Source organism: Podarcis melisellensis, assembly GCF_964234715.1.
Source record: "Podarcis melisellensis genome assembly, chromosome: 1".
In the NCBI taxonomy this organism is placed as follows: domain Eukaryota; kingdom Metazoa; phylum Chordata; class Lepidosauria; order Squamata; family Lacertidae; genus Podarcis; species Podarcis melisellensis.
The window spans coordinates 88,833,287-88,861,057 of record NC_138528.1 but is presented as its reverse complement, the minus strand read 5'-3'; the positions used below and the strand labels follow the sequence as shown (position 1 = coordinate 88,861,057).

At 45.8% G+C, this 27,771-nt stretch overlaps 1 protein-coding gene across 3 annotated transcripts in view; it reads right to left on the bottom strand.

The window, feature by feature from the left end:
• The window catches only part of MRAS (muscle RAS oncogene homolog), a 46,216-nt gene that overhangs the window by 9,267 nt on the left and 9,178 nt on the right, over positions 1 to 27,771 (bottom strand). Inside the window, exons 1-4 of one of the 3 annotated variants that reach the window (XM_081886013.1) lie at positions 19,857 to 19,880; positions 8,442 to 8,652; positions 2,157 to 2,310; positions 896 to 995 (exon numbers count right to left, since the gene is read on the bottom strand). In XM_081886013.1, coding sequence (XP_081742139.1) covers positions 896 to 995; positions 2,157 to 2,310; positions 8,442 to 8,634 — 447 coding nt within the window. In that variant the 5' untranslated portion in view covers positions 8,635 to 8,652; positions 19,857 to 19,880. Of the gene's footprint in view, positions 1 to 895; positions 996 to 2,156; positions 2,311 to 8,441; positions 8,653 to 19,856; positions 19,881 to 27,771 lie in introns of those variants that run through there. The other 2 variants (XM_081886012.1, XM_081886014.1) reach the window with 2 other exon arrangements.

The following is a 27,771-nucleotide window of genomic DNA, read 5'->3' as shown; positions in this document are numbered from 1 at the left end:
CATAGTTGCACTATAACCTTGCATCAGTTTTATACCAGTTTAACTGACATAGTCTCATGTAAAGAAACTTGGGAATGGGTAGTTTGGAGAGAGCTTTGCCGTCCCTCTCAAAATTACAGTTCCCAGAGTTTCCTGGGGAGAAGGAATGGCTGTCTGCAAAATACATATGTACTTACAAGGAGATCCATATTATTATTACTACTTCATTTTTAAACCACACTTCATCCTGTAACATCCCAGTGTGGGTCACAACATAATCAAATAAAATACAGTAGCACATAGCAGAACAGAAGACCATGGAAAAGGGATATTCAAAAGCATTCATATGAAATATAGAAATTTGCTGCTGATGTAGCCCAAGCAATGATAGTATATTTTTAGAACACAGACAATGTCTTTATAGTACAGTGGTACCTCTGGTTATGAACTTAATTCGTTCCGGAGGTCCGTTCTTAACCTGAAACCATTCTTAACCCGAGGTACCACTTTAGCTAATGGGGCCTCCTGCTGCTGCCGAGCTGCTGGCAAGCGATTTCCTGAGGTAAAGTTCTTAACCCGAGGTACTACTTCTGGGTTAGAGGAGTCTGTAACCTGAGGCATTTGTAACCCGAGGTACCACTGTACCTTATTTTTTTAAAGCCACCTTGTGGAAATTTTTGGTGAAGACACCATAGAAATTTCTGAAATAAATATATTCATATATTCCAGAAAAGACAGATACTTGGTGGGTTTGGTGTACAAATGGGCACATGTACATGCAAACAGTCAACCTAGTCATGCAAAATATAGTGGGTTTTTTGCCCACTATAACCTATGTACTTCCAATAGGCCATAGGCTCTTACAGGTCACTGAATGGTCAAAGAAAACATCATGGAAAGAAACCAAAATACTTACATTGTGCTTTGCTGCCATTTCCTTTCCTTGCTCCCGGGTGATTTTCCGCAAATGCATTAAGTCTACTTTGTTGGCCACCAGAATCATTGGAAAAGATTCCCTGGAAGAAGCGAATCAAGAGAGAACATCAGTACAAAAACTCCCTGCTTCTTGGGTGTCACATTATTTCTAGTATCTGAAGAAGACAGAAACCACAAACCAAAGCACTTGCTGCTTAACTGAAGAACAGAGCTTGAGTCAAATCAAGAATGAATGCCATGGTGATCTACCAAGGCTTTTCTTATCTTTTGCTGGTGCATTAAATAGCAAATGTTAATAGCAAATGTACTTGCAGTGGACACCTAAAACCAGTCTAGAAATCTGAGCTTTGGCCTGGTTCACACATGCAAGGACACTGCTTAATTACTCTTCTTGGTCATTGTCAGCAACTAGGAGCTGAATGTATGGACTGACTGCTCAAGTTATAAATGTTATTTATTGATGATGTTTATATACCGCTTAATTATTCAAATTTCTAAGCAGTACACATAAAAACAATCCACAGAAAATAGGACAACAAGTCAGTGGACTGGATGCTGGGACGGCAATTTACATTCAAGGAGGAAATAGTTTCCATTCTTCCTCCCTGCATTTGCAGTCACCCGTAACCCCCCCAAAAGCTTATCTGGAGGGTGAGTAGGCACCCCTGAACAATGTGGGATGAGGCATGTCCCTGCTGGGAGACTGGGGAATGTGGATTCAAAGGCAACTTAAGGAAACTCACTGAAGGGAACATTTCTCTCCCTTGCTCCCTCCAGCAGCTCTGCCACACCCCCAAATGTACCTGTGTTCAATGTAACATGTCAACAAGCATACTTTACACACAGGCTGGCAGCATAAAACTGAGGATGTCACTTTCAAAGATTTTATAACTGGGTATGACATCTTATTGTTACAAGAGACCCGGGCTAGAGAAAATCTGGTTTTGAATGACCACATCAGAAACACCAATGCTGTTCATTAAAAAATCTCCATAGAGCAACATGCAGATATTTTAAATATTCTGGCAACATGCAGATAAATATAACTAATGGGTTAAAGGATGGGTCATAAAAATATAAAGTCATAAAAAATGTAGGAGGTAAGGATGCAAATCAATTCAATGTCCACTCAGTCGAGAGCCATACAAAAAAGTTAAGTCTCTCGAGGGAGGGCTCCGACATTTTTACTCCTCAAAAGAATCCATGGGAGTTCAGAGTACTTGCTGCTCAAATGCACTCACCTGTCTTTGACTCGGAGGATGAGCTGGTGGAACCTGTCCACATGCTCGAAGCTGGCTTTATCTGTGACTGAGTAGACTATGAGGAATCCATCCCCCGTCCTCATGTACTGCTCCCTCATTGCGCTGAATTCTTCTTGGCCTGCCGTGTCCAGAACTAGGGACGGCAAGGGAAAAGAGAAAGTAGAAGATGCTCAGTTGGCCTGCACCCAAATTGTGTGTCCATCCTGACTCTCCTGCCCTAAACATATCTGCTTGAGAGCTAAGCCTCCTTTGTACACGTTGCCAGGTCTATGCTGGAGGAAGGTGGGGCTGTGCATGGCTAGCCCTGCCCCACCTCCAACCCTACCTACATCTGCACACAAGAAAGGCAAAAAGAGTTTAAGGGTGCATGCATGTAGGTGCTCCTTATGGCTATGCCCAGCTCAACATTTGGATGTTGGGAGGGTGCAGCCAGGGCAGCAGGGTCCAGCTCTCCTCTACATATGTTCAGTGCATGTGTGAAGTCACACGCAAAGAGGGTGGCAGATGTGCTTAGGATGGCAGCTGAAGTCTCCCAGATTATTAGTTTTAGCAATGATGAACACCCCATTGTAACCCAAGAACTAGACTGAAAGGGGGCTTGAGCCTTGCAATAGTTAAGATTCCCTTCTGACAATCTTCTCCCTTTGCATTACGGATGTACAGCCGTACCTTGGAAGTTGAACGGAATCCGTTCTGGAAGTCCGTTCTACTTCCAAAACATTTGAAAACCAAATCGCAGCTTATGATTGGCTGCATGAAGCTCCTGCAGCCAATCAGAAGCTGCAGAAGCCCCGTCATACATTCGGGTTCCCAAAGAACGTTTGCAAACCGGAATAATCACTTCCGGGTTTGCGCGTTCGGAAGCCAAAACGTCCGAATTCCAGGGCGTTCGACCACCAAAATACGACTGTATATATTAAAACTCAAACCTCAGCATTTGAGGACCAAGCTAGACAGGGCATTCTGGCACCTCGTATGTTGTGTAACTGCATTTTGTTAAACACATAGGCAGCAAAGGAGTCCCTGGACCATGGAATAATCCATAGAGTCCAAGCCTAGGGCAGCCTCACATGGTACACTTTTGGCAGATGCACTAGTATATTTCTGAAAAATAAACTATGCTCAAACACCTGTAGTGAAGAGCAGAGCAGAGGCCACTTCTACCTACCTCCATCCTGGGAACCAACAGAGGTTTGGCTCTTTCATGTTCTTATAGAAGTATTTAGCTACTCCCTGTTAGAAACAGGATACTGGTCTAGAGAACTCAACGGGCCTGTAGTTGTTGTTGCTTTTTAAAACATCAGTCCCACTGTACGTTTGGTGTACGCTTGGTGAAATAAATGTTGCTGTTACGATTATGACGTCTTTGTATTCTTTACCCTGCCCCTTCTGAAACATTAGCTTCTCTCCTTGGCTAGGAGGAGGGAAGGCGAACCCTGCTCCATATATTTGCAGTTTGCGTGGGTCCAATTCTGAGGCACCCTTGGGGGGGGGGGAAATGGTTGAGTACATTCTTTCCTTCTTATAAAAGTTATTTTCCATAACTCTTTGTTGCCAGACGGAGAAAGGCATGACCTCAAGGCTACTCCTGAATGACTGTTCTAAAGCCATTAAGCAAAAGCAAAGCAAAAGCCCAGGAAGGAAAAAAAAAGGAATTATGCTATAATTGCTTTCTTTTAATATCGTGCCCTTGTTTCAGCGGCAGACCTTGTGAGTGGATTTAAGTGCCGAGGGATGGCACGTGGTACAGTCTTCTCATGGAACAATGACAATCTCTGAATGCATACAAGTGGAGTTGTTTGAAACTGCCTCGTGTCAAGCTAGCAGGTTACTTGGAAAGCTAGCACACCAGAGAAGGCACTAAGCTTGGCCTTTATCCTGAAATGCTTTGCAAATGCAGGGAGATTTTGACATGTTAGAACTTGACCCTGAAGCTTCAAATGGAACAGTTAGAATCATATTACTGCAGAGCTGGAAGGGACTGTGAGGGTCATCTAGTCTAACCCCCTGCAATGCAGGAATATCAACACTTAAGGGTGTACCACATTTTCTCCTTAATATCTAAAGTAAGGTTACCAGACGTCCCCGTTTCCTGGGGACAGTCTCCGGATTTACAAACCAGTCCCCATACAAAATCCATTGAAGTTGAAAAGTGTCCCCAGATTCATTGAAAAAGATCTGGTAACCTTAAAGAGGTTCTTATGCCTCAGAGCATGTACAGAATGCATTTTCCCCCACTACAAACTATGGAGCCACAGCCAGCCTCTGTATATTTGGGATTAGGGAGCACAGAGGCTCCAGGTCAAAGACTGTGGCCTCCAGGCAAGTTTACACCTCTGTTTTTCAAAGTTAACTTGACTAGATATACAGTTCAACAAGTTGCGCTAAGGTGATTGTTCCGTCAGTGCAAGCTTGCCAGACAAAATGACCTCCCTTTTCCTCCCACTGTATACTGTTCTAGGAGTTTTCCCAATTCTCCCAATACGATTTGGGGAGGATGAGGGGAAGAGCGGGAAAAGTCCTGATGCGCGAGCAGAACTCATTGTGCTTGCTTCTGCCAGGACAACTGCTTAGTTGAATCTGGTCCACTGTATTCATTGCTTGGTGAAAAGTAAAGGCAGATTCAGGCGCCTAGATATTAGCTCTTCCCCCCTTAAAAATTAAAAAAGCAATATGTAAGGTATATGCTTACACTATCTATTTAGAGCTCCTCAGATATGATTTTTATTGTGCATTCATGATGATTTGTGCTCGTGATGGTACTGGGGTGGTTATATATGTTCTTGCTTTCAATACTTTCTGTGGCTACAAAATTTCAAAGTGGAAATACTGTTCCATTTCTAATTAGTGTATATCCCCATAATATCCTACTGAAATCCCACAAATTTTTTTTTGTACCACAAATGTCTTGGTTTACTTTTCGTCCCTCAAGACAGCAATAATGACGCAGCATTGGGGAAGCATCTTAGAACAAATAATAGAGCAAAATGATGTGTGGACGGTCCAGTGTAAATCCATCCATTTATGCTGTGCTTTTTATTATTTTATTATTATTTTATTGTTGTTGTTGTTGTTGTTGTTGCACTATTGTTGTGTCAAAGACATGTTATGGAATACACTCACGCACAAAAAACCAATTTGGAAGACTTTGCAATTTCTGTATCATAAAATATCAGAGCAGCGTGCAATACTTCTGAATCGCTGCTATGCTGATTTGTGATCTGTTGCTCTGATTCTGCATTTGCCATGATGTGATGGCATACCACATGATACGAGAAATCCTTAGAAGATTTACAACTTGTGAGGGTGGTGTGAAACAGCCAATACTTTCCCCCCTTCAAAGACAGAGAGAAAGGGATCTAATTTTGGGGAGAGGGGAGGGATTGATTCTAATACAAAGAAAGCAAACACCAGGATTCAAAACTATCCCTCTCCTCTGTAAGGGAAGAAATAATTTCACTTCTGATGAAGCATGGATTTGGAGTGCTAAGAAGAGATGGCACAACTAGGAACCTGTTCACTGACCCTGGTGCAAAAAGGGCTGGCAGAATAGAGGCAAAAACCTTAACCGTTTAGCTTGTTTAGAAGTCAAATTTTAAAACAAAACAAGAAACCCAGGCACCAGCTTCTCAGTGACAGCGACTATGCAAGCATGAATGCTTTCAGAATGATCGCTGGCCCTTTAACCTTCTGGTTAGATTATTCCCAAGCTGTTTTTATGATCTTTGCAGAAGCCAGGCAGACGAACCAGCGTGATCTTGGTGTGAAGCTAGAGCACATCTGGAGGTGAGCCAAGCCAAACACAGCAAGAAACGCTGACAGAACTTATGGGAAGAATTTAGGCAACCAGCTTACACGTATTTGTTTAAGGGAAGGCTAAATTGACCCAAGTGGAATTCACTTCTGAGCCAACAGAAGCATACATACTTGTGCAGTTAGTACCAGAGCATAAATGCATAAGATTGTAATTCTAAATATCCTGGATGACTATGGCGTTGTGGGCATAGTGCCTTCTCTTAACCAGATTTGCTCAAGTCTCAAGGATTTTGATGGAATTTGTTTCCAATCAAGTAGGCTTACAATGCCAGCCAGAAATCAAAAGACTGTGAAGGTCCCTCCCAAGCATCCTTTAAAACAAAATAAAAGCCACACCTCTTCCTTCCCATTATTTTACCTACCAGTACCAAGGTAGCACTGTACTTGGCCGGTAGTTTGAAGGAGGGATGCAAAGTACAGGCTGCAACTTTAGATTTCCACAGTTGAAGTTGATAAAATGGATTTGTCACCCTGGTGCAACAAATCCTACCCTGAAGCCCCCTTTTAAAACAAACAAAACAACCCCAAAACTTTTTGCAGTTACGAAAGTGAAAAGTGTGGAACAAATGAAGGATTAATGGGAAGACATATAAAACACCTTGCAAGCAAGTCAGGATGAATGCTCATTGTCATCTAACATCCTTGCACACAAATCACAATGAATGCTCAATAAAAATTGGCCTAACTTCTGTTTAAGCTTTGTGCCAGCAAATCAGGATGGAGGCTCAATGAACAGGTTGCCTGCAGGGGTGGGGGCCAGTGTTCAGGTTCTTGTGAGCCAATATGCTCAGGAGACTACTGTTCGCCTGTCTTGTTAAAGCATTTTTCTTTGGCTTCAGATTTGGAGCACCAGCACCAGACTGGCCTCTAGCAAAATAAATAATAATAATAATAATAATAATACTCTGTAAGCATCAGATTCAGCAGCAAATAGACAGAAGATGTTGGGTGGTTGCAGCAGCGGTGGGAGAAAACAGGAGACTAAAACAAGTTGTTTGATCCAAACTGCTCAAAACAAAGGTGGAATTAATTTAGTGTAGCAAGATTAATTCTTGGATTCCAGCCGTGTGTGCATAAGCATTGCATGTATACAAATGCAATGAGTTTGTAAGCAACTGGACAAGCAGCCCCAGGAGAGAAATGATGAAAATAGCTACGTGCAGAGAAAGTGGTAGTGGTTATCAAAAAACATCCCTTGCATAATAATTCACAAGTTTATGAATAGCGCCTGCCTTGGTTACCTTTATTTTCCTACATTGTTCTCTAGTAAAAGTAAAAGTTCAAGAGGGGGTCGGATTTCTTTTCAGACCCATAAGAGTGCTTTTCAAGTGCACATGTCATCTGAAGCAAAAACAGCAATGACAACAACAATGCAAAATGTGAATCTGTAGCTGAGTCGATTTCAGGAATAAATTCGGGAACACCTTGAAGGGCTGGTGCAATGGATTGATAAAGAGGGTGTTTCAGGAGACGCGGGTTCAAATCTTCACCTAGCCACAAAGCTCATGGAGTAACCTAGAACAAGCCACATTCTCTCTTTCTCTCTTCGCCTCACCTGTTCCATAGCATAGTTGTGAGAATTGAATCCCCTCTCAGGTCCTTGAAGAAAAACCAGGAACGCAGCATGGCAAACAAATAAATACCATCAATCTCACCTTCATACCTTGGAGCCAGTACTGAGAGAAATACGGTACAGTGCTAATATACTGAAATTCGCTCCTGGAACAACAGGTAGGAGAGAACTTCCGAGTTTCTTTATTTGAACTAGGGGAGGGTGTAGCACAGAAGTTTCACTGCTTCCAGCTGGGAAGGCAGAGCATAGCCATCATGCCTAGTAGCCATTGATAGCCTTCTCCTCCATGAATTTGTCCAATCCTTTTTTAAAGTCATCAAAGTTGGTGACCACCACTGCACCTTGTGGCAGTGAGTTCCACAGTTTAACTACACATTATACTTGTCTCTAGCAAAATCTACTTCTATCCCAGTGTTTCATTCTTTTTGTGTGTGTTCTTGGCTTGACTTCTGCCTGGTGCCTTTTTGTCTGTTGTATTGTTTTTTTTTTCTCTCTCTCAGTGGTTTTTGTATTTTCTCTGTAGCACGCTGCCTAGCAAGATAAACATATTTTTGAATACCTGGGCAAAACACTCCATTAAAGACCTAAACGCCTGTGTGTTCTGGCCATGACCCCCCAAACCAAAACTTCAGTGATTTAAATCATTATCATTAAAATAACTTTCATTTGGAGAAGAAAGACCAAGGCAGGTTGATAAATATACTCTGCATGGAATAAAGGGCAAATCGGAATAGCTCCACTTGATTCTTGCACCTCATTTATTTATCTACACTGAGATATAACATATGCAATCAGTAAGATATATGGAATTTATGCACACACAAAAGTTGAGCAGCATCAGATGAAAGCCCATCAATTCAAAATAGGTGGCTCACCATCTAGAATGGCCCACTGCCCATCTATCTCCGTATGCTTCAGGTAAGAGTCTTCAATAGTTGGATCATAGTCTGGCACAAAGATCTTCTGGAAAAACTGAATGGTGAGGGCACTCTTCCCCACACCCCCATCTCCGACCACCACCAACTTGTACGTGGGAAGGTTTTCACTTGGAACAGCACTTGTAGCCATGGTACCGATAGGTTAGAACTGGAAAAGAGAGAGAATTCTTGTGTCACAACAAAACAGCATGCAAGCTTTCGAGTTCTCCAAAACTCTTTGTCAAGATGATGGTAAACAAAGAAACTTGGGGGGTGAATATTGAAAAAGGGTAGCTGGTAGTAAAGCTATGGACCTGGCTCTCATAAGAGCCTAATATGAAACACAGAAGGAGGTAGCAGTCATGCAGATGAGACTCTGCAGGTACTATGAAGGAATCAAGGAAGCCATAAGGATGGCGTAAAAGTCAGAGATGAGAAAATGGCCACTACATGTTTCTCCTTTCCAAAAGGCCATGGTGCAACTTACTCCCACCTATCATTCTACAAAGCCTCATTTATATGTCTGCTACCTCCTTCCATGTTATGTCTTAAGACTCTGGCAAGATGATCTTCAGGTCTGAGTAGGTACATGTTGTAGTAACCTGCCTGATAAAGCACTGGTGTTAATAGGGTTGTATTGTATCATCCAGTCCCAGTTAGCGATCTCACAGCCTTATTCTAGGCCAGGAGTAGCCCATGTGGTTCTCTCCAGAAGTTCTTTGACCACAACTCCCATAATCCCTGGCCACTGGACATGTCGACTTCACCTGATGGGAGTTGTGGTCCAAGGACATCTGGAAGACACCAGGTTAGCCACTTCCATTCTAGGCTAACTGATGTTTCCAGATCCTTTTCAATGCAGAATCATGTACTGTTGTAATCCAACTTGGAGGTACCAGGACTTGGATACACAACTGAAGCCAGGAAAGATCATAGTTGGCACCCCATCCTAAGCTGCTAAGAGAGTTCTCCATTCCAGAGAGACCACATGTGTCTCATTGTCATCTGCAAACTACAAACCTGATCCTTATAAGGGAAGTATAATCCCACAATCTCCTTCAGAACAGCTGGAACCCCACTCACTCGGGGCAGGATGAACCTCTCACAAAGATCTCTGTCTTCTCTGACTTGGACCTCAGCTTACTTGCCTTCACCCATTACCATATCCAGGATTTAGCACTACCCCTAAATTTTCAGCGTCTAACCCAGGTTTGGATTAGCTTGGCTTCATTTGCAAGACAAACCTGATTCAAGGTCTGTAAGTGGGGGAGACAGGAGACAAAAGATGGTGGGAGACCTCAATTCTTCTTTTCCCTTCTGGTCAAAGTCAATACATAGTCCATGCCTTTTAGAAGAGAGCATGAAGCTCAGAACCAAAACATCTCATCTTGCCAAAAAAAGAAATAAAAAGTTATCGGGGGGTGGGGAGCCTTTCTGAGTATGTATAAACTCCTCGGCTGAGAAACTGCTCATGACAATGATTTACAGTATCCATGGTAACCTGTGTGACGTTGAAATTGCCTAATCCTGTTATGAAACCTGCGAGGGGGGGGGGGACACACTTAGATACAACAACAGCAGCTGGAGCTGCCTCGGTGTTCCTCCTCCTCTCTTCCAGATGGTTCTCTCAAAATCTGCAGCTTTCATATTTAGCAACAGATACAGGACGCTATTGCTGTTTAATTGTGGCTATGAAGCTGATAATAAAAAGAGAGAGAAACGTCCAGTGTTACAGACTAGGAGCCAAATCCCTCAACAATACAACAGTAGTGGGTCTGCGCATGGCTTTCCCTAGGGACATGGAGCTCACCCAGTGCACCCAATCATTGCGAACCTGTATCTCCCAACCTGCTCTCTGTCCCAGCCCAACTGCACAGGAGATGGAAATGATAAATTATCACCAGTGAGCCCTTTAGAGCAACCTTGTTTGTTCATGACACATGTCCCCAGATGTACTAAGCCTCTGAACATCGGGGTTAAACCAATCAGGAGAAGCCATCACCTTCCTGCCCCTGTTTCGGAATTGCCAGGGTCCCTGGGGATGGTCTCCTTCCTAAATCAGACCTACGTTCATCTAGTCCGCAATTCTGTAGTCTCCAGCGTATTCTGGTTGGTTCTTACATACCATCCATTGCCCATTTCCCTAGCTCAAGGCAACTTTGCTTGGAGCCCTAGGAAATCTTGTTGCTTCAGCTCAGGTTGCGAACTTATACAGGAGCAGGAAGCTCCAGAGGAGTTCAGGAGAACTCAGAGATGGAAGTAAAACTGGTGAGGGTCAGTCATGACTTGATGGCTAAACAGGTGTCTCTCCCCATAACAGCCTACCCCTTATAGCTGGTATGGCAGAGGGAGGCCTTTCTTGTTATCGCACCATTGAGGGAGATTCGCCTGGTGGTGACACAGGGTAGGGTCTTCTCTGTGGTGGTGCCCCATTGTGGATTGTTCTCCTGGAAGCAGTTCTGGTGCCAGAGCTTACAGCATATTGGCACCAGGAAAAGACCTGCTTGTTTGCCTGGCCATTTATGGGACATTAGCTGCAGCTGCCACTGGGAGCTGTAAGGAGCATTTTTATTAGTTGCTGGGATGAAACCTGCCCTCCAGTTTATCAAAAGATTTATTTCAGTTCAAAAGTGGCTTCTATTTTTTGGTCTCGTTCTAATGGTACTTTAGAATTCACTGGGTATGAGGTTTTTTTAATTATGCCTTGTTGCACGGTGGCACACATGCTCTCCACTTGAGGGGTTTTTTTGTGTACTTCAGCAGCCTTCTTGATCTCAAAAATCACCATGGGAGGAGTTACTTTGCGGCATCTTCTCCTGAGCTTTAATGGAAGTGTGGAAAGCCAAGGAGGATGGCTACCAAACGCCTAAGATTGGTGCACTCACTAATACTGTTTAACGGAAGTCTTTCCTTTTGCATTTTACGTACCCCCCAAAAATGTTCCACCTGCATTTTTTTAAAAGTAAAAAACCCAACATCTTCATTTTAAAACAACCAACAAAAAGCTGTCAGGTGTACCATCCAGCTGAGGTCTTCAGGGAAGGTGAGCACTTAAGAGTACAGACCCCTGGAGAGATAGTTTGCAGAACAAAACAGCACTCACAGACCTCCCTCAGCCACCTTGAAAGTAGGGTCAGCTCAACACAGCTCTGCATCCCATCCATGAGAATGTCACTGGCATTTTCTCTCCACCCTTTGAGAATTTTCAGATTAAATCTTTTTTCTCATTAATAGATGGGGATTTTTTAATTATTATTATTTAAAAAGGACAATTTTTGGCACACCGCTAGTTTTTATGAATGAATGTTAGTGGGTTTTAAAAAAATAAAATAAAATAATGTTCTTAATTGTTTAGAATGGATTTTTTTTTAATGGCATTGAAACTCTCCATGGGATCATACAACAAAAGTCAGGCTAAACTATATGTTTAATAAATAAATAACAACAAATAATGGCGAGGGGCAAGCTTCCTCAAAAGATGGAGCTTGCTCTCGCTCTCTCATTGTCAATCTGCCCTTGCAATGTGCATCTGCAGCAGACTGGTGGGCAAAGAGGAGGCCAAGGGATGGACTATCAATATTGGTTTTTGCTTCTCTGGATGTTTCAGCCTTATTAATGAAGGGTTTCAGATCCAGGGATGAATGCTGGAGTGAATGAGAAAGCTGTTCATTAGACCTAGAGGCACAGTCTCTATCTACTTCTATAGTTATTGCCAGCAGCTCAACATATGTCTAGGATAAAGCAATCAGTGGAACTACAGGGATGGTATCAGTGATAAATGGGAAATAAGAAAATGGGCACTTTAGAGTTGCCTTTCAGAATAAGAATGGACAATGACACCCATTTGTTAACTAAGTATGTGTCCTAGATGCACCCCAGAACTTGCTGTGTAATCCAGTGTTTCCCAACCTTTTTTGGGCAAAGGCACACTTGTTTCATGAAAAAAATATCGAGGCACACCACCATTACAGCCCCGTGACGTCAGCGCGCAGCGTCACGCCGGGAGGGACGCACGAAAGTGTAAGTTTCAATTTTTTCCCCTCCCCCTTGCCTTCCTTCTGTGCCAACCGCCAAAAAGCCAAGAAAAAAGCCAAGACTTTAGGGCAGCAGGTCGACACGGAAGAAGCTCCTACCTAAGGACAGGTGCGACGGCCGTGTCCTCTTCTGCCACACTTGGCAGCCCTGCCTCACGGTCGTGACTCCCACCCTGATTTCTCCCCGCAGTCTGTCCCCCGACCTCTTCTGAAGGCTGGGGGGGGGGGACAAGGGCTTTTCTTCCGACCCCCAGCATTTTAAAAAACCCCGGGACAGCGGAGGACTTCTCCGCTGTCCGGGGCAATCTTAAAATGCTGGCGGGCGGCATTTTAAAATCGCCCGGGACAGCGGAGGACTTCTCCGCTGTCCGGGGCGATTTAAAAGCCCCTGGGAAGGCAGGCAGGGGGGACAAAGATTTTCGCCCCCCACCCGCCTTCAGAAGAGGTCCTGGACCTCTTCTGAAGGCGGGAGGGGGCGAAAGCCTTTGCTCCCCCCTGCCTGCCTTCCCGGGAGAGCGGAGAAAGGCAGCGCGTTTCTCCGCTGTCCCGGACGGCTTTTGAAGGCAGGCTTTTGAAATGCAGCGCGTCCTTGCCGCTGCCCCCCGACTTGGCTGGAAGGCTGGCGGGGGGAGAAGCCTGCTCCTCCCCATCGCCAGCCCCGCAAACTCGGGGGACAGCGGGAGAGGCGCAGCGCGCCATCCCGCTGTCCCCCGACTTGGCTGGAAGGCTGGCGGGGGGAGAAGCCTGCTCCTTCCCGTCGCCAGCCCCGCAAACTCGGGGGACAGCGGGAGAGGCGCAGCGCGCCATCCCGCTGTCCCCCGACTTGGCTGGAAGGCTGGCGGGGGGAGAAGCCTGCTCCTCCCCATCGCCAGCCCCGCAAACTCGGGGGACAGCGGGAGAGGCGCAGCGCGCCATCCCGCTGTCCCCCGACTTGGCTGGAAGGCTGGCGGGGGGAGAAGCCTGCTCCTCCCCATCGCCAGCCCCGCAAACTCGGGGGACAGCGGGAGAGGCGCAGCGCGCCATCCCGCTGTCCCCCGACTTGGCTGGAAGGCTGGCGGGGGGAGAAGCCTGCTCCTCCCCATTGCCAGTCCCGCAAACTCGGGGGACAGCGGGAGAGGCGCAGCGCGCCATCCCGCTGTCCCCCGACTTGGCTGGAAGGCTGGCGGGGGGAGAAGCCTGCTCCTCCCCATCGCCAGCCCCGCAAACTCGGGGGACAGCGGGAGAGGCGCAGCGCGCCATCCCGCTGTCTCCCGACATGGTTTGGAGGCTGGCGGAGGGCTTCCTCCTCCCCCAGCCCCGCAAGCTCCCAGAGCGATGCCAAAGCTGCGCTCTGGGTCCCGTTCTGGGGGAGGGGGAAGCTCGGGCTTCCCCCGCCCCAGCCCCACGCCTGGCGGTGGGGGAATAAATTTTTTCCCCTTTATTCCCCCCCCCGCCAATTTTTCCCGCGGCACACCAGGCAAAGTCTCGCGGCACAGTAGTGTGCCGCGGAACACCGGTTGGGAAACACTGGTGTAATCCATAGCGGTTTCAAGCTAAGTACATAAAGGTACCCACGGTGGACAGAACTATGTGGAAAATGTACCTGGAGGACAAAAGGTTTGAAAACCATTGCTAAGTACAGTGGAAAACTTTGTTCAAGCCTGCATTTAAATGAACCAACCAAATTCAAATGTCTTAGACTAATACATTGGTGGAACGCAACAATCCTTTGGATTTCTCTGAATTTTGAGATGCAGATCTTGGCTCAAAGCGGTGGCAAAGTGCATTAAAACACATATTTTAGGATTACATCTGTTTCAAATTGTGTACATTGAGAGAAAAAAATATGTTTTTAAGATTGTGAGGAATATATAATTAACTGTAAGGTTTCACTTTTTAAAAAAAGTAATCACAAATTACTGCAAAAATGGGACAGAATGGACATGTGAACATGTGTAAAACTGACATGGTCTGTTCGTCCCTAACTATGGCTTGAATGACTATTCAAGTTCGGCTGGTTTATTTTTTTAAAAAACCTATGGCTTATATCCAAAGTAGTGCCAAGTCCCCCATTCCATTAGTGTAAGAATTTACACTTGTGCACCCAAACTTCTCTCCTCTCCCTAAATCTGCTCTTTTATTTTCCCCAAAGCCCTGGGTGCATATGAGGGAAAGGGTGTGGGGGGAGAACTCTAATGAGCATGTGTTTATCCTTCCACTTTCGAAACAAGGGCAATGACTCCTGCCCCCACTCTCTCACTGCCGCCATTTCTAAAATTCTCACAAGTCAACTTGGTGGCTGAAATGAGAACACTTCTGTACATTTTCCTGTGAAGAGTGAATGACCCTTCAAGGCTGATTCATACGGTGCTGGCAATTCTTAACCTCATTTTAAGGTTGCCAGCTGTTCTCTCCCCGCTACCTCCCAAATCTCACATAAGGGAACCAGAGCTCCTCACCTGATGCCCTTTCCATCTATGCTGAAAGAGCAGCATTTGCTTGCTTCGCCATCTATGTGGAGTGCGTTTAAGAAGAAACACAGTCCTGGAATTGCACAAAGGAACAGCCAAAGGCCTTTGCTCCTTGATGAACATTTAACAGTTATTTCGGGAAACACAAAATTATAGCTTCGGCGATAAAACCCACGTCACCATAAATTACTGTGGTAGGCAGAATCAGAGTGTCACGGCACTGCAAACTTTCCAAGAAGACAGGCAGCTAAAGGGCTGAGTGCAGAGTGCAATTTCACCCCCCCTCCTGCTTACAGGTTAATTAGCAAAACTAACAAGTGTCTGTAGATTTCCCAGGAGACCTGCAGTGTGAGGACAGAAGAGACTCCTGGGATTGCACTTGCAAAAGCTTGTGGGATGGCTAGACGCCATTTTCATGCTCTTCTTTGCCCTTTTTCATGCCACTTCCAGTTTTGCGGTGATGTGTGCAGTCGCATGTAAAAAGGTAAAGGTAAAGGACCCCTGACAGTTAAGTCCAGTCGCAAACGACTCTGGGGTTGCGGCACTCATCTCGCTTTACTGGCCGAGAGAGCCGATGTTTGTCCGCAGACTAAGCCGCTTTTGGCGAAACCAGAGCAGTGCACGCCTGAGCGGTACCTGTTTATCTACTTGCACTTTAACATGCTTTCGAACAGCAAGGTTGGCAGGAGCAGGGACCGAAAGACGGGAGCTCACCCCGTCACGGGGATTCGAACCACTGACCTTCTGATCGGCAAGCCCTAGACTCAGTGGTTTAGACCACAGTGCCACCCGCGTCCCGCAGTCGCATGTACACATGAATAAATGGGTAATTGCCTGTAGGCGTTTATATTCCATCCGCACTGCGCCCGCTTTTAGATGGTAACTTTCAAAAGCCAGCCCTGCCTTATTTCAGGGCCCACCTGTTGAGTGTGGCCCTAGACCTCTGCCCCAAGGTCCTTCCCTGAGGGCCCCACTGTTCCCTGCGTGCAGTTCTAGAACTCAGGCCATTGCAGCACATTGCTTTTCTTATTAAGCGCTTTTAAAATCCCCTTACATCTCAATGAGAGGGTGAAATTTGCACTTAGGCCTCCCCCAGCAGAAATAAATGACACATAAAAGGGCTTAACTTTGGCTGCACTGTGCCCTATTCTTTCTTCCTTTATTATTAGTATTATTATTTTTTTTTTAAAAAAAATATTATTCTCCATTTTGCTCCTGGAGAAAATTATTATTGTTCCTTTTTTAAACAATAAAAAATACCACCTTCAATGAAAGTACTTAATGCAAAGGAAGCGATTCTCATTTCAGTAGTAATCACCGACACAGTGGATTTGAATTAACTAGGCAGGAGAAAGAAATCAGATACTCGAGAAGTCCATATGCCTGCCTATGTAGACGTAACAGAAAGAAAGCTAATCCACACAAGGAGGAAATTGCTTGGAATTCCAAAATACCCCTGCCCTTCCTTTTAGCACAATCCCTGGAAATGGGCAAGTTCCCTCTTGGAAATCACAGCTTTCTAGTAAATGAATTAGTAATCCCTCCTGTTCGCCACCCTTGGCTGTTCCAGATCAAACTTCCTCAAAACACCAGGAAATCAAGGGGAAACGTTTTAATTGCCTTTGATCACTGTTACAACTGTCTCTATTTTGGATATTTCTTTTGGATGCTTCACAAAAAAGAAGACTTGATATGTGTAGTATGTCTATTGATCTTTATGGGAGGAAAGTGTAAAGCTGCAATATTTTAAAAAGAGCTCACGCAGCAAGACCTGGTGTCACAACCAAAATGACAGGCACGCAAAGCAGCAAACTGAGCAGCGGCTAAGCGCTTCTCCCATACAATTCAAGCATCCATTATTTCATATATTTTTTAGTGCCACACAAAGGCTTATTAATTAACTTGTCATGTATTCACCGAAAAACACAACTTCCCTTCTCCATGCAAACTTCCTCCAGGATGGGGAAATTTCTTAATGATGTCACAGACACCAGCCAATCAGTACCATGCACAGACAACTTCTTATTCCACTTTGCTGAACTCATCCCCCCACCCCAGGCTGTACCTGCAAAGGGAAAATGTATTTTTGAATTTATTTTATTTTATTTTATTTATTATTGCTGAGTACAGGCTTTTCCTTGCTGTGCTAGCTTTACTGAACGCAGGAAGTTTTTGATGTGAAGCGGGGAAGGTGATTCAGAAATGTAAACTCCCTCCCCACCTCCTCCAAGCTACCCTTTCATTCTACAGGAATGGCTCCAGGATCCCACGGCTAGACTGGTAGCTGAACTCAGGCTCTCAAATGTGCATCTATTAACACTTTCATTAGCCCTTTGTGGTTTGGCAGGAGATCTGCATTATGGATTTTAACATAGTAGGTGAGCACATTTAGACACTACTTTGGGACAAAGCGCAATCATTTTTAACGCCACAAAGCTCTGAAATTCTGTACTCTGCTTGGAAGGTTTCAAAGCCTAGCAACAGCTCCAGGCTTGATCACTTACATAAACTGTAACTGAGAAAGGTGCCTTCAGCTCTGAGAGCAGTAATTCTTATTTAAGCTCAAGACTCCCTGTTTCCATCTGTTCTCAGACTCTCAAGGGCATCTCACACTTGTTGCAAAGGAAGTTTCAATCCATTTTAGCCTTAGTCGACTACAAGCAAACAAAAACAGCAAATCACCAAGTTGTCAGAAAGGCCTATATGGACTTGTCTGCACACAATATAGTTTTGGAACTACGCAGAAAAGGCCAGTCTAGGATCACAAATCCTGTTGGAAGCTTGTTGGTACATGCTCTAGTGCTACACGGGTGCAAGGCAAGAGTTCTGCATCTCCAAGATGCAGGTGGAGGAAAAGCAGCTGGAGCTGACAATTTGAGGGCAGGAAAATGGCTGGGGGTGAATGTGTTTCACCGCCACCATTGCCACCTTCCTGTGAAATTGCAATCTAAGCAGCTGCATTTCGTAAAACAAAAGCCACCTGTAAACACAGATAACAGAACTACAGATTGCTTGTTGTTCTATCAGTAGGTGTTGGAGCACAGGGCTGCACACACACAACATTATATTCAACTTTCAGTGTACACTGCCATCTTGATTTTGTTGCTTCGCGCACACATACAATCTAGACCTACTGCATATTTTACATCCCCAAAAAGAGCTTTCCCCCCCACAAATTAGTTTCAATCCAGAAATAAAATATCAATGCAGGTTGATTCTACATTACAATCCATTGTGTCTGAAGGAGTGGATGTGCTTCCAGCAACGGGGGTGCACCCCCACACCCATGTTGTGGGTGGGTGCAAATACCAAGGGAGAAATTCAACATCATGCTGTCGATTGTTCTGTCTGGGCATGCATGTTAGCTCGCCAGATCCCCAACTCTGGTAGTTTTACTGACCCCCACATAGTCAATTTCAGATGGGCATGGAGGAGGAAAGGTGAAATCGCACCATGGAGGGCTTCCACTCATGGGACTCATGAGCTGAATCCTGCCACAAGATCACAATTACTTTCCTCCTCCTTCATTCACCTGGGGGATGTGCAGGGACAAAAAAGGCATGGATAACCTAATTACCATATTTTCCTGTGTATAAGACGCCCCCTATTTTTGGGGGCTCCAAATTAAGAAAATACCCCTTAGCACTACCCATGTATAAGATGAGCCCCAATTTTAAACCTATTTTTTTTGGTAAAAAAATCTTATACATGGAAAAATACGGTATGTGGTCGGTTTTCACATAAGTGTCGTGTAGCCGCAGCCACCACTGTGGTAGAAAGGATCTAGACTCAAAGCAGCATGTTGAGGATGAGCATGGAAGATTCCGTATAGAGGAAAAACTTATTTGCGTGACAAGTTCATGCACACTGCCAGTGGATACACTTTGTAACAGTAAGTTGTTATTGTTATGAATGCAAGGTCCCTCTGCCAATTGGCAAGAGGGGTTGGTTCACAAAAGAAAAGTGGCTTCAGGCTGCTTACATGCCCTCAGAGAGTCGCATTAAATATTAAGAACCATCATTTAAAGGGGAAGCAGAGACTGCTGTACTAAAGGCAGGCCTCTGCAACTTGTGACCCACAAGAGCTCAATAAACGTTTGCTTTCTGTTTTGCTGTCGATCTGGGGCTGAAAAAATGTGTGTGTGTGTGTGTTCCTGAGCAGACAAACATCAGCAGCTTCTGGGGCTAAAAGAGGACTGGGCCACCATTTGGCAGAGAGACGAGGGGCAGCAGCAAGGCGTTGATTCTTTGCATGTCACGGAGACTGCCCTACATCTCTCCAAAGCTGGATGGGGAAGGATGACAGCCAGGTCACCACCTTGACAGCCAGAGCACCTGCCTTGTACACAGAAAAATCCCAGGTTCAGTCCTCTACATCTGGGCTGGGAATGTCCCCTGTCTGAAATGCTGGGGAGTTGTTGCCAGTCAGTATGGACGGTACTGAGTTAGATGGACCAGTGGTCTGATTTGGTCTAAAGCAGCATACCCAACTCCTAAGCAAACCTACTATCCTCAGGTGTGCTACTTGCTAATCCTACCAGTGTGGAAAACAAACTCAACTCCTAGTCCAGTCAGCTTCTAAACTTGGAATAGGTGTGTTCATCCACTTCAGGCATCCAAATGTTTTGGGCCAACCAAAACAATACTCTTCCCATCAAAAGGTCCTAATCTTTGATTCCTTTAGGACCAGCATGTGGAACTGTTTCAACAATTGTGCACACATGAAGGTGTATAAAGGACATCCACTTCTCCTCCCACTCTAAAACTGCATATATTCAATTTTTTGTGCTTCAACAGACTTCTAAACTTCAAGAACACAGCTAAGATCTGCCTCCAGAGGTTTATTTTCTCCCGGCCTTAATGGATGTCGACAGTGTAATGTATTTTACCTTGACCACCAACCCAAGAAGGCCCACTCTTGACATTTTCTTGACAAGCTCCTGGATAGAAAATCCTGTCTGCTGAAAAAAAAGCACAAAAGGAAACAGAGACGCGTGCCACTGCTTTTAAAACAGAGTTCCTTTAAAACAAACACATGAAATTATACAAAACCTCCTTGGGGGATGATTAAGAAAGGAATTGCTCTTGGCCTACCACAACATGTTTTCATTTAGCCACTAGTCACATTCAGCAGTTTTTGTACCTCCAAGTACTCACTGTCAAACCAAGTGAACAACATTATCTACACATTTATTTTAACCAATGGAAATAAAAACACAATTTTATATTTGTGGAAGGACTCCAGTCCCTGGAGGCTGATTGTGAAAAATATATAGTAAACAAGGGAAGGAAAAGAAAAGGATCCAAAGTTACTAGGGGTGGAGGAGAAATTCAAAAAGTTGAACTTTCCAACACAATAAGCAAGCTGAAACGGACAAACCTTCTCCAAAGATTGAAATGCACTTCTCCAGTCAAGTAATGTGTACAAAACTGTGTATAGAAGGGTAGAGCATGCATAAACACACATATATTGGTGGAAAGAATATACGGAAATGCATTGTATTAGTGGGAATTGTTTTGTAAAATTGCGTATATTAGGCAAAACTGCATGCAAAAATGTGTATGTCAGGAATGAATTCTCAACAAAATGCTGATGAATTTTCATAAGGACTTTTGAAAAATCACCAACTGATTTGGAAATGTGGAGAACTGAAGGTTGGAAAAACCGGGAGAAATGGAAATTGACATCTGTGCCCATCCCTAACTTAAACCCAAGGTACAGTAAAAGGCATTCCATAACACAACATGGACCTTTAGTGACTAAGGAGGAAACTGCATTTCCCTGTAATAAAAGATACACCATTTATGTATATATTTTGAAGACGAAAGTGTGGAAAGGGGAATTGCTTGTGCAAGTACTTTTCAACCCTTCTTGTAACATGACAGTTACAAGAAGTGTAATGACAGGGTAGTGTAGCGATTACAGCAAAGAGACGTGGGACACCAGGGTTCAAGTCCCCACTCTGTCACAAGGTGACACTGGGCCAGATGCTATCCCAGTTTATCCTACCTCACAGGTTGTTGTATGGATTAAATGGATGGGTGCTGGAGGAAAAACCATGGATGATGATGATGGTATATATATCACCCTAAGCTCCTTGGAGGAATGTTGGGCTCTAAGTGTAGTAACCCAATTAAAAACAGCTCAGTTTTGTTTAATTCAATCTTATTAGTTCATTTAATTCCTTTCATCTTTATTGGATTGGAAGTTAAGCTGTTATTTTGCTGGCATGTAAAAGACACATTTGGCACACAGGAACTAGGAAGCGGTATGCACTGTGTATACATCTTACAAATATGGACTCATCAATATGAGGGAAATGACCCACAAAACAAAGAGAACCCAAGTGAACACAACCACACTGTGAGTGGCAAGTGTTTGGCAAAGCCATAAGAGTTGGTAGAACAACTTGGAAAAACTGAGGCAAATGTGTGATTTTTCTCAAAGCCATGCACTATGGAAGATTTAGCTTGCTTTTGATCTGGAGGAAAGCCCAAAAAATTCAGTGCTGATAGATGCAGCTATCACACAGGTTCTAGCGTTCAACTCCATCTCAACCATTTAAAGGCATTATTCCCACATTAAGTTTTGTGATGTAGTAATATCTCCTGGGGACCTTAACCCACATAAGAAGTGAACATCTGAACGTTCTAAAGTAACATCCTAGCGAATTCCTAAAGAAAATGGGGGTTTAAATATTCCTCGGAAATTTGGGACAATAGCTTGTTGATAGTCACGGCAAAAGATTTTAGCAACCAGAGCTGTCCCTTGAGTAGTGTGCAATTTATATCCCTGCTGAAATTGAGATGGAGTGGGGAGGTCTGACTGAAACAACCGGCACATGCAGTTTTTTAAAATATGGAATGGGATAGGGTTGCTCTGCCACATGTTTGTAAAACATCCCCATTTTGCTTTCATTATCCAATCTCTTAAAAAATAGGTCAATAATGGTCTGGCAGGCGCATTAGCTAGGGAACAAAAGCAGACAGAAACTGCTCTGTTATTTAATAATTCAAATCCCAAATGCTTAATTAAAAACAGTTTTGCTAGATGGGGAAAAAAGTGAGTAAGAAACCACATCTTCCTTCATGGGCTCCGCTGACTGGCATCAAAGAGTTGCCTCCCTCTTTTTACAACACAACACAGAGCATGATTTGGGGAGAGGGAATGTGGGGGGCCTCTCAGGGAAAATAAGAGTGTAATAAAATACTCCTCACTTGGTATTCTTGTGGCACCTTTCTGCAACCTTAGTTTATACTTCAGACAACACGGTGCCAAGTTAAATTCACAGCCAGAATAGCATAAGCTGTAAAGACCCTTCAGTAGAATAATTCTAGGATGATGATTAATGTAAATTGCTTCTCCACCAGCCCACATCCTATTTTTCCTGTGGAGAATATAAATTTGAACAGGATTACTGCTGCTTTGTTGCCTATTTGCACCATTCTTTCAGGTAGCTTGGAAAACGGCCAGTGTCTGGGGTCTGCCTTCTACGCAATATGCTGCTCATTAATAAGTTTGGCTTATTGACAGTAGACAACAGCACCTAAAATTATATACTATATAGACATTCATGGAACAGTCTCTCAAGAGTGAACAGAGTGCACATTTCACAGAAGAGTTGTGTGGCCAATAGCCCATAAGTGGTTTCCTGGGGGATCAGATGGAAGGTCTATGCAGCCCAGATGTCTCTGGGAAGACCACCGATGGGAAATGAGGGCAATAGCACTCTCCTCCTTTCCAGAAACTGCTTTTGACTGTTTATGAGTTGTGTTCTACTGCCTTGTTTTCTTATTCTGTAGCCTACTCTGGGAAGTTCTGGTGAAGGGTATGAGTTGGAGGGTTGGCTGAAAAAAAGAGAAGGTGCTGGTACTCCTAGCTTGATAAAAGTGCCATGAATGCTAGAACTAAACAGCTACCACAGGCAGCAAACACACACTCACGCACAAGGGGATGAACATCAACAAAAAGAAAGCACTGAGTTTGGAAGGATGAGTTTGGGAAGACAACTGGCTGGACACTGTGAGACTAGGATGCTGGCTTGATCCAGTAGGGCTCTTCTAATATTCTAGGTTAGATTACTGAAATGTGTTATATGTAGGGCTGCCTCTGAAGATGGTTCAGAAACTTCAACTAGGGCAGAATTCAGGAGACAGGTCGCTCACAGGGTCAGGACAGTTTGAGCATATTACATCAATCCTGGCCCAACTGCAGTGGCTGCCAATTAGCTTCCGGGGCCAATTCAAAGTGCTGGTTTTGACCTATAAATCCTTAAATGGCTCAGGACTGCAATACCTCAAGGACCACCTCTCCCCATATGAACCTACTCAGGCCCTGAGATCATCCTCGGAGGCCCTTCTTTGTGTGCCTCCTCCACATGAAGTCCAGAGGGTGGCAGTGGCTCTCCATTTGTGGAACGCTCTCCTCAGAGAAGTTCAGCTATAGATTATAGATCTTTAGGCGCAAGGAAAAAATGTTCCTCTTCAACTAGACCTTTGGATGATTAGCATCCAATGCCCTTTTAAATACGTTGTGAGGGAGGGGAATTATTGGTTTGCTTTTATTTTTCCTATGTATTTTGTGGGTTTTATATTGCAATTTTATGTTGCGAACCGCCCTGAGATCGGCGGATGAAGGGCAGTATACAAATTTAATAATGCGTTTTCATTACTGGGAGGAGACGATGCAACCAAGTCGAAGTTCCTTCCTCCGGTCATGTAAGGCTTAGAGGATGCTTGACTCGGGAAGACAGGCAAGAACATTATTGTATCTCCTAAAGAAGAACAGCAAGAAGAAACTTCCAAGTCCATCTAGTGACTAACTTAGCAGCACTTTCTGCGCCCCTCCCCATTTTAGCACCCATGGGTGCACTTGGACCTCTTGAAAAAAGCACAAAAAGGTTTTTTAACTGGCCTTCCACCAGGTACCATTTCTGAGCTGAATCTGGCAGTGACATTATAACACAGCCTTTCGGAATAGCTATAGTATAGATTAGAGCTAAGTATTTAAAGAAATGAAAGGGGATGGTTGTTTTAATTGGAATGGGGGTGGGGGGAAGAGAAGAGGCATTTTAAAGTCAGATCTATTTTCCACAGAGAGAAAAAAAATCTCCACTTTTTTCTATTTCTTTTTTTAAAACAGCCTGGAACATGAACATATTTGAAATGCAGACTCCCACATAAGTATGCCATCTGTGAAGAATTTGCAGCAAATCCCACCCCCATCCTGCCACAGTTTGATGGGGAGGGCAGGGAGAAATTGTATTACAATGTTGTATTGAGTTACACCGCAACTATTAGGATTTTTTTTAAAAAAACCAACAACCCAGACCTCTCAGGGTTTCAAGCCTGGATATCAGGGAATGTTGAACAGTTCAGCTGCAGCTGAACTCTCTGGGCATCCTAAGGCAGTGTTTCCCAACCTTTTTTGGGCAAAGGCACACTTGTTTCATGAAAAAAATATCGAGGCACACCACCATTACAGCCCCGTGACGTCAGCGCGCAGCGTCACGCCGGGAGGGACGCACGAAAGTGTAAGTTTCAATTTTTTCCCCTCCCCCTTGCCTTCCTTCTGTGCCAACCGCCAAAAAGCCAAGAAAAAAGCCAAGACTTTAGGGCAGCAGGTCGACACGGAAGAAGCTCCTACCTAAGGACAGGTGCGACGGCCGTGTCCTCTTCTGCCACACTTGGCAGCCCTGCCTCACGGTCGTGACTCCCACCCTGATTTCTCCCCGCAGTCTGTCCCCCGACCTCTTCTGAAGGCTGGGGGGGGGGACAAGGGCTTTTCTTCCGACCCCCAGCATTTTAAAAAACCCCGGGACAGCGGAGGACTTCTCCGCTGTCCGGGGCAATCTTAAAATGCTGGCGGGCGGCATTTTAAAATCGCCCGGGACAGCGGAGGACTTCTCCGCTGTCCGGGGCGATTTAAAAGCCCCTGGGAAGGCAGGCAGGGGGGACAAAGATTTTCGCCCCCCACCCGCCTTCAGAAGAGGTCCTGGACCTCTTCTGAAGGCGGGAGGGGGCGAAAGCCTTTGCTCCCCCCTGCCTGCCTTCCCGGGAGAGCGGAGAAAGGCAGCGCGTTTCTCTGCTGTCCCGGACGGCTTTTGAAGGCAGGCTTTTGAAATGCAGCGCGTCCTTGCCGCTGCCCCCCGACTTGGCTGGAAGGCTGGCGGGGGGAGAAGCCTGCTCCTCCCCATCGCCAGCCCCGCAAACTCGGGGGACAGCGGGAGAGGCGCAGCGCGCCATCCCGCTGTCCCCCGACTTGGCTGGAAGGCTGGCGGGGGGAGAAGCCTGCTCCTCCCCATCGCCAGCCCCGCAAACTCGGGGGACAGCGGGAGAGGCGCAGCGCGCCATCCCGCTGTCCCCCGACTTGGCTGGAAGGCTGGCGGGGGGAGAAGCCTGCTCCTTCCCGTCGCCAGCCCCGCAAACTCGGGGGACAGCGGGAGAGGCGCAGCGCGCCATCCCGCTGTCCCCCGACTTGGCTGGAAGGCTGGCGGGGGGAGAAGCCTGCTCCTTCCCGTCGCCAGCCCCGCAAACTCGGGGGACAGCGGGAGAGGCGCAGCGCGCCATCCCGCTGTCCCCCGACTTGGCTGGAAGGCTGGCGGGGGGAGAAGCCTGCTCCTCCCCATCGCCAGCCCCGCAAACTCGGGGGACAGCGGGAGAGGCGCAGCGCGCCATCCCGCTGTCCCCCGACTTGGCTGGAAGGCTGGCGGGGGGAGAAGCCTGCTCCTCCCCATCGCCAGCCCCGCAAACTCGGGGGACAGCGTGAGGCGCAGCGCGCCATCCCGCTGTCCCCCGACTTGGCTGGAAGGCTGGCGGGGGGAGAAGCCTGCTCCTCCCCATCGCCAGCCCCGCAAACTCGGGGGACAGCGGGAGAGGCGCAGCGCGCCATCCCGCTGTCTCCCGACATGGTTTGGAGGCTGGCGGAGGGCTTCCTCCTCCCCCAGCCCCGCAAGCTCCCAGAGCGATGCCAAAGCTGTGCTCTGGGTCCCGTTCTGGGGGAGGGGGAAGCTCGGGCTTCCCCCGCCCCAGCCCCACGCCTGGCGGTGGGGGAATAAATTTTTTCCCCTTTATTCCCCCCCCCCGCCAATTTTTCCCGCGGCACACCAGGCAAAGTCTCGCGGCACAGTAGTGTGCCGCGGAACACCGGTTGGGAAACACTGTCCTAAGGCAGGAAAAGGAAAGGAGGTTGCAGAGTCATGCTGCATGTTGCTGCACATGGTGCACCTTGCTCAAATCTGGGAGCCACATCCTTACGGACACGGGAGCATGTCCAGAGGAAGACCAGGGCAGTGTTCTGGAAATAGCTGAATGAGGAATGGTTGAAAGAGTTGGGTGTGCTTAGCCGGGAGATGTGACAAGAGTTTTCAAATATCTGATCTGCTTTAACGGAGAAGATGGAACAGACTTAAGATGTTGTAGAGAGCAGGTCTGCACTGGCTACCAATTAGTTTCCGGGCCCAGTTCAAGTACTGGTTTTGACCTATAAGGTCTTAAACGGCTCGGGACCACAATATCTCAAGGACCGTCTCTTTCCATATGAACCTACTCGGACCCTGAGATCATCTTCTGAGGCCCTCCTTGATGTGCCTCCTCCTTGAGAGGTCCGGAGGGTGGCAACACAAGAACGGGCCTTCTCTGCTGTGGCTCCCCATCTGTGGAATGCTCTCCCCAGGGAAGTTCACCTGACACCTTCATTGTACACCTTTCGGCGCTAGGCAAAAACATTCCTTTTTAAACAGACCTTGGGTTGATCTGGTTGACATCCTATTCCTTTTTAAAATGTGTTTTTTTTGGGGGGGGATGTTATTGGGTCGTTGTTTTGATTAAATATATTGTGGGTTTTATGTTGATCTTTTCTGTGAACTGTCCTGAGACCTCCGGGTATAAGCAGAATATAAATTAAATAATAATAAGAATACTAGGAAAACAGACTTCATCTAAACATCAGGAGAAAATTTCTAATGGTAAAAACTGTTAGAGAGTGGGACAGACTGCTCAGTGAGTGGCAGGCTCCACATTACTGAAGTACTAAAGCAAAGGCAGACAACCATCTGCTAGGGAAACTCTGATTCCATCCTGCAATGCAGATCCTGCATTGTGTGAGGGGTGGATTTGGACTAGATGACCACCGAGGTCCCTTCCAACTCAATGATTCTAAGGAGCTGAATAGGGGAAAACAGAGCTTGCTGGAACAGGCCAGTAGTCCATCAAGTCCAGAATCCTATTCTCACAGTGGCTGGTGAGATGTCTGTGAGGAGCCTGCAATCTGCACAACAGCACTCTGCCCACCTGAGATTCCCAGCAACTGGTATTCAGAGACATAATACCTCTGGCAGTGCAGGTAAAACATAGCTATCATGGGCAGTAGCTGCTGGTAATATCAGAGGTAGCATCTCTGCCAGTCATATTTAGGAACGCAATGTGGCCAGCTCAGAAGGCCTCAACTGTCATGCTGCCTTCCACAAAACAGGTAAGACTCCAAGTAGGGTTGCCATACGTCTGGGAATTCCTGGACATGTCCTCTTTTGGGGGCCCTACATGCCCATTTGGGGGGAATTTTACATTTTAAAGCAAATGCTCTGGACTTTGGGTTTTCCATTTTTTTTGTGTGTGTGTGCATGGGTGGTTTGGGTTCAGGCTCTGGCAACTGGGGCTCTGGCAGTGATTGCCCTAAAAAAGCTCAACAACTTTTTGTGTCCGCATTTTTACCTCTTGAAATATGGTCCTGGATATGATGGTCTTTCTGCAAGAGTCCATAGCAGATACTCCGGAAGAAAGACAAGGAACATGTTTTGCGTGATT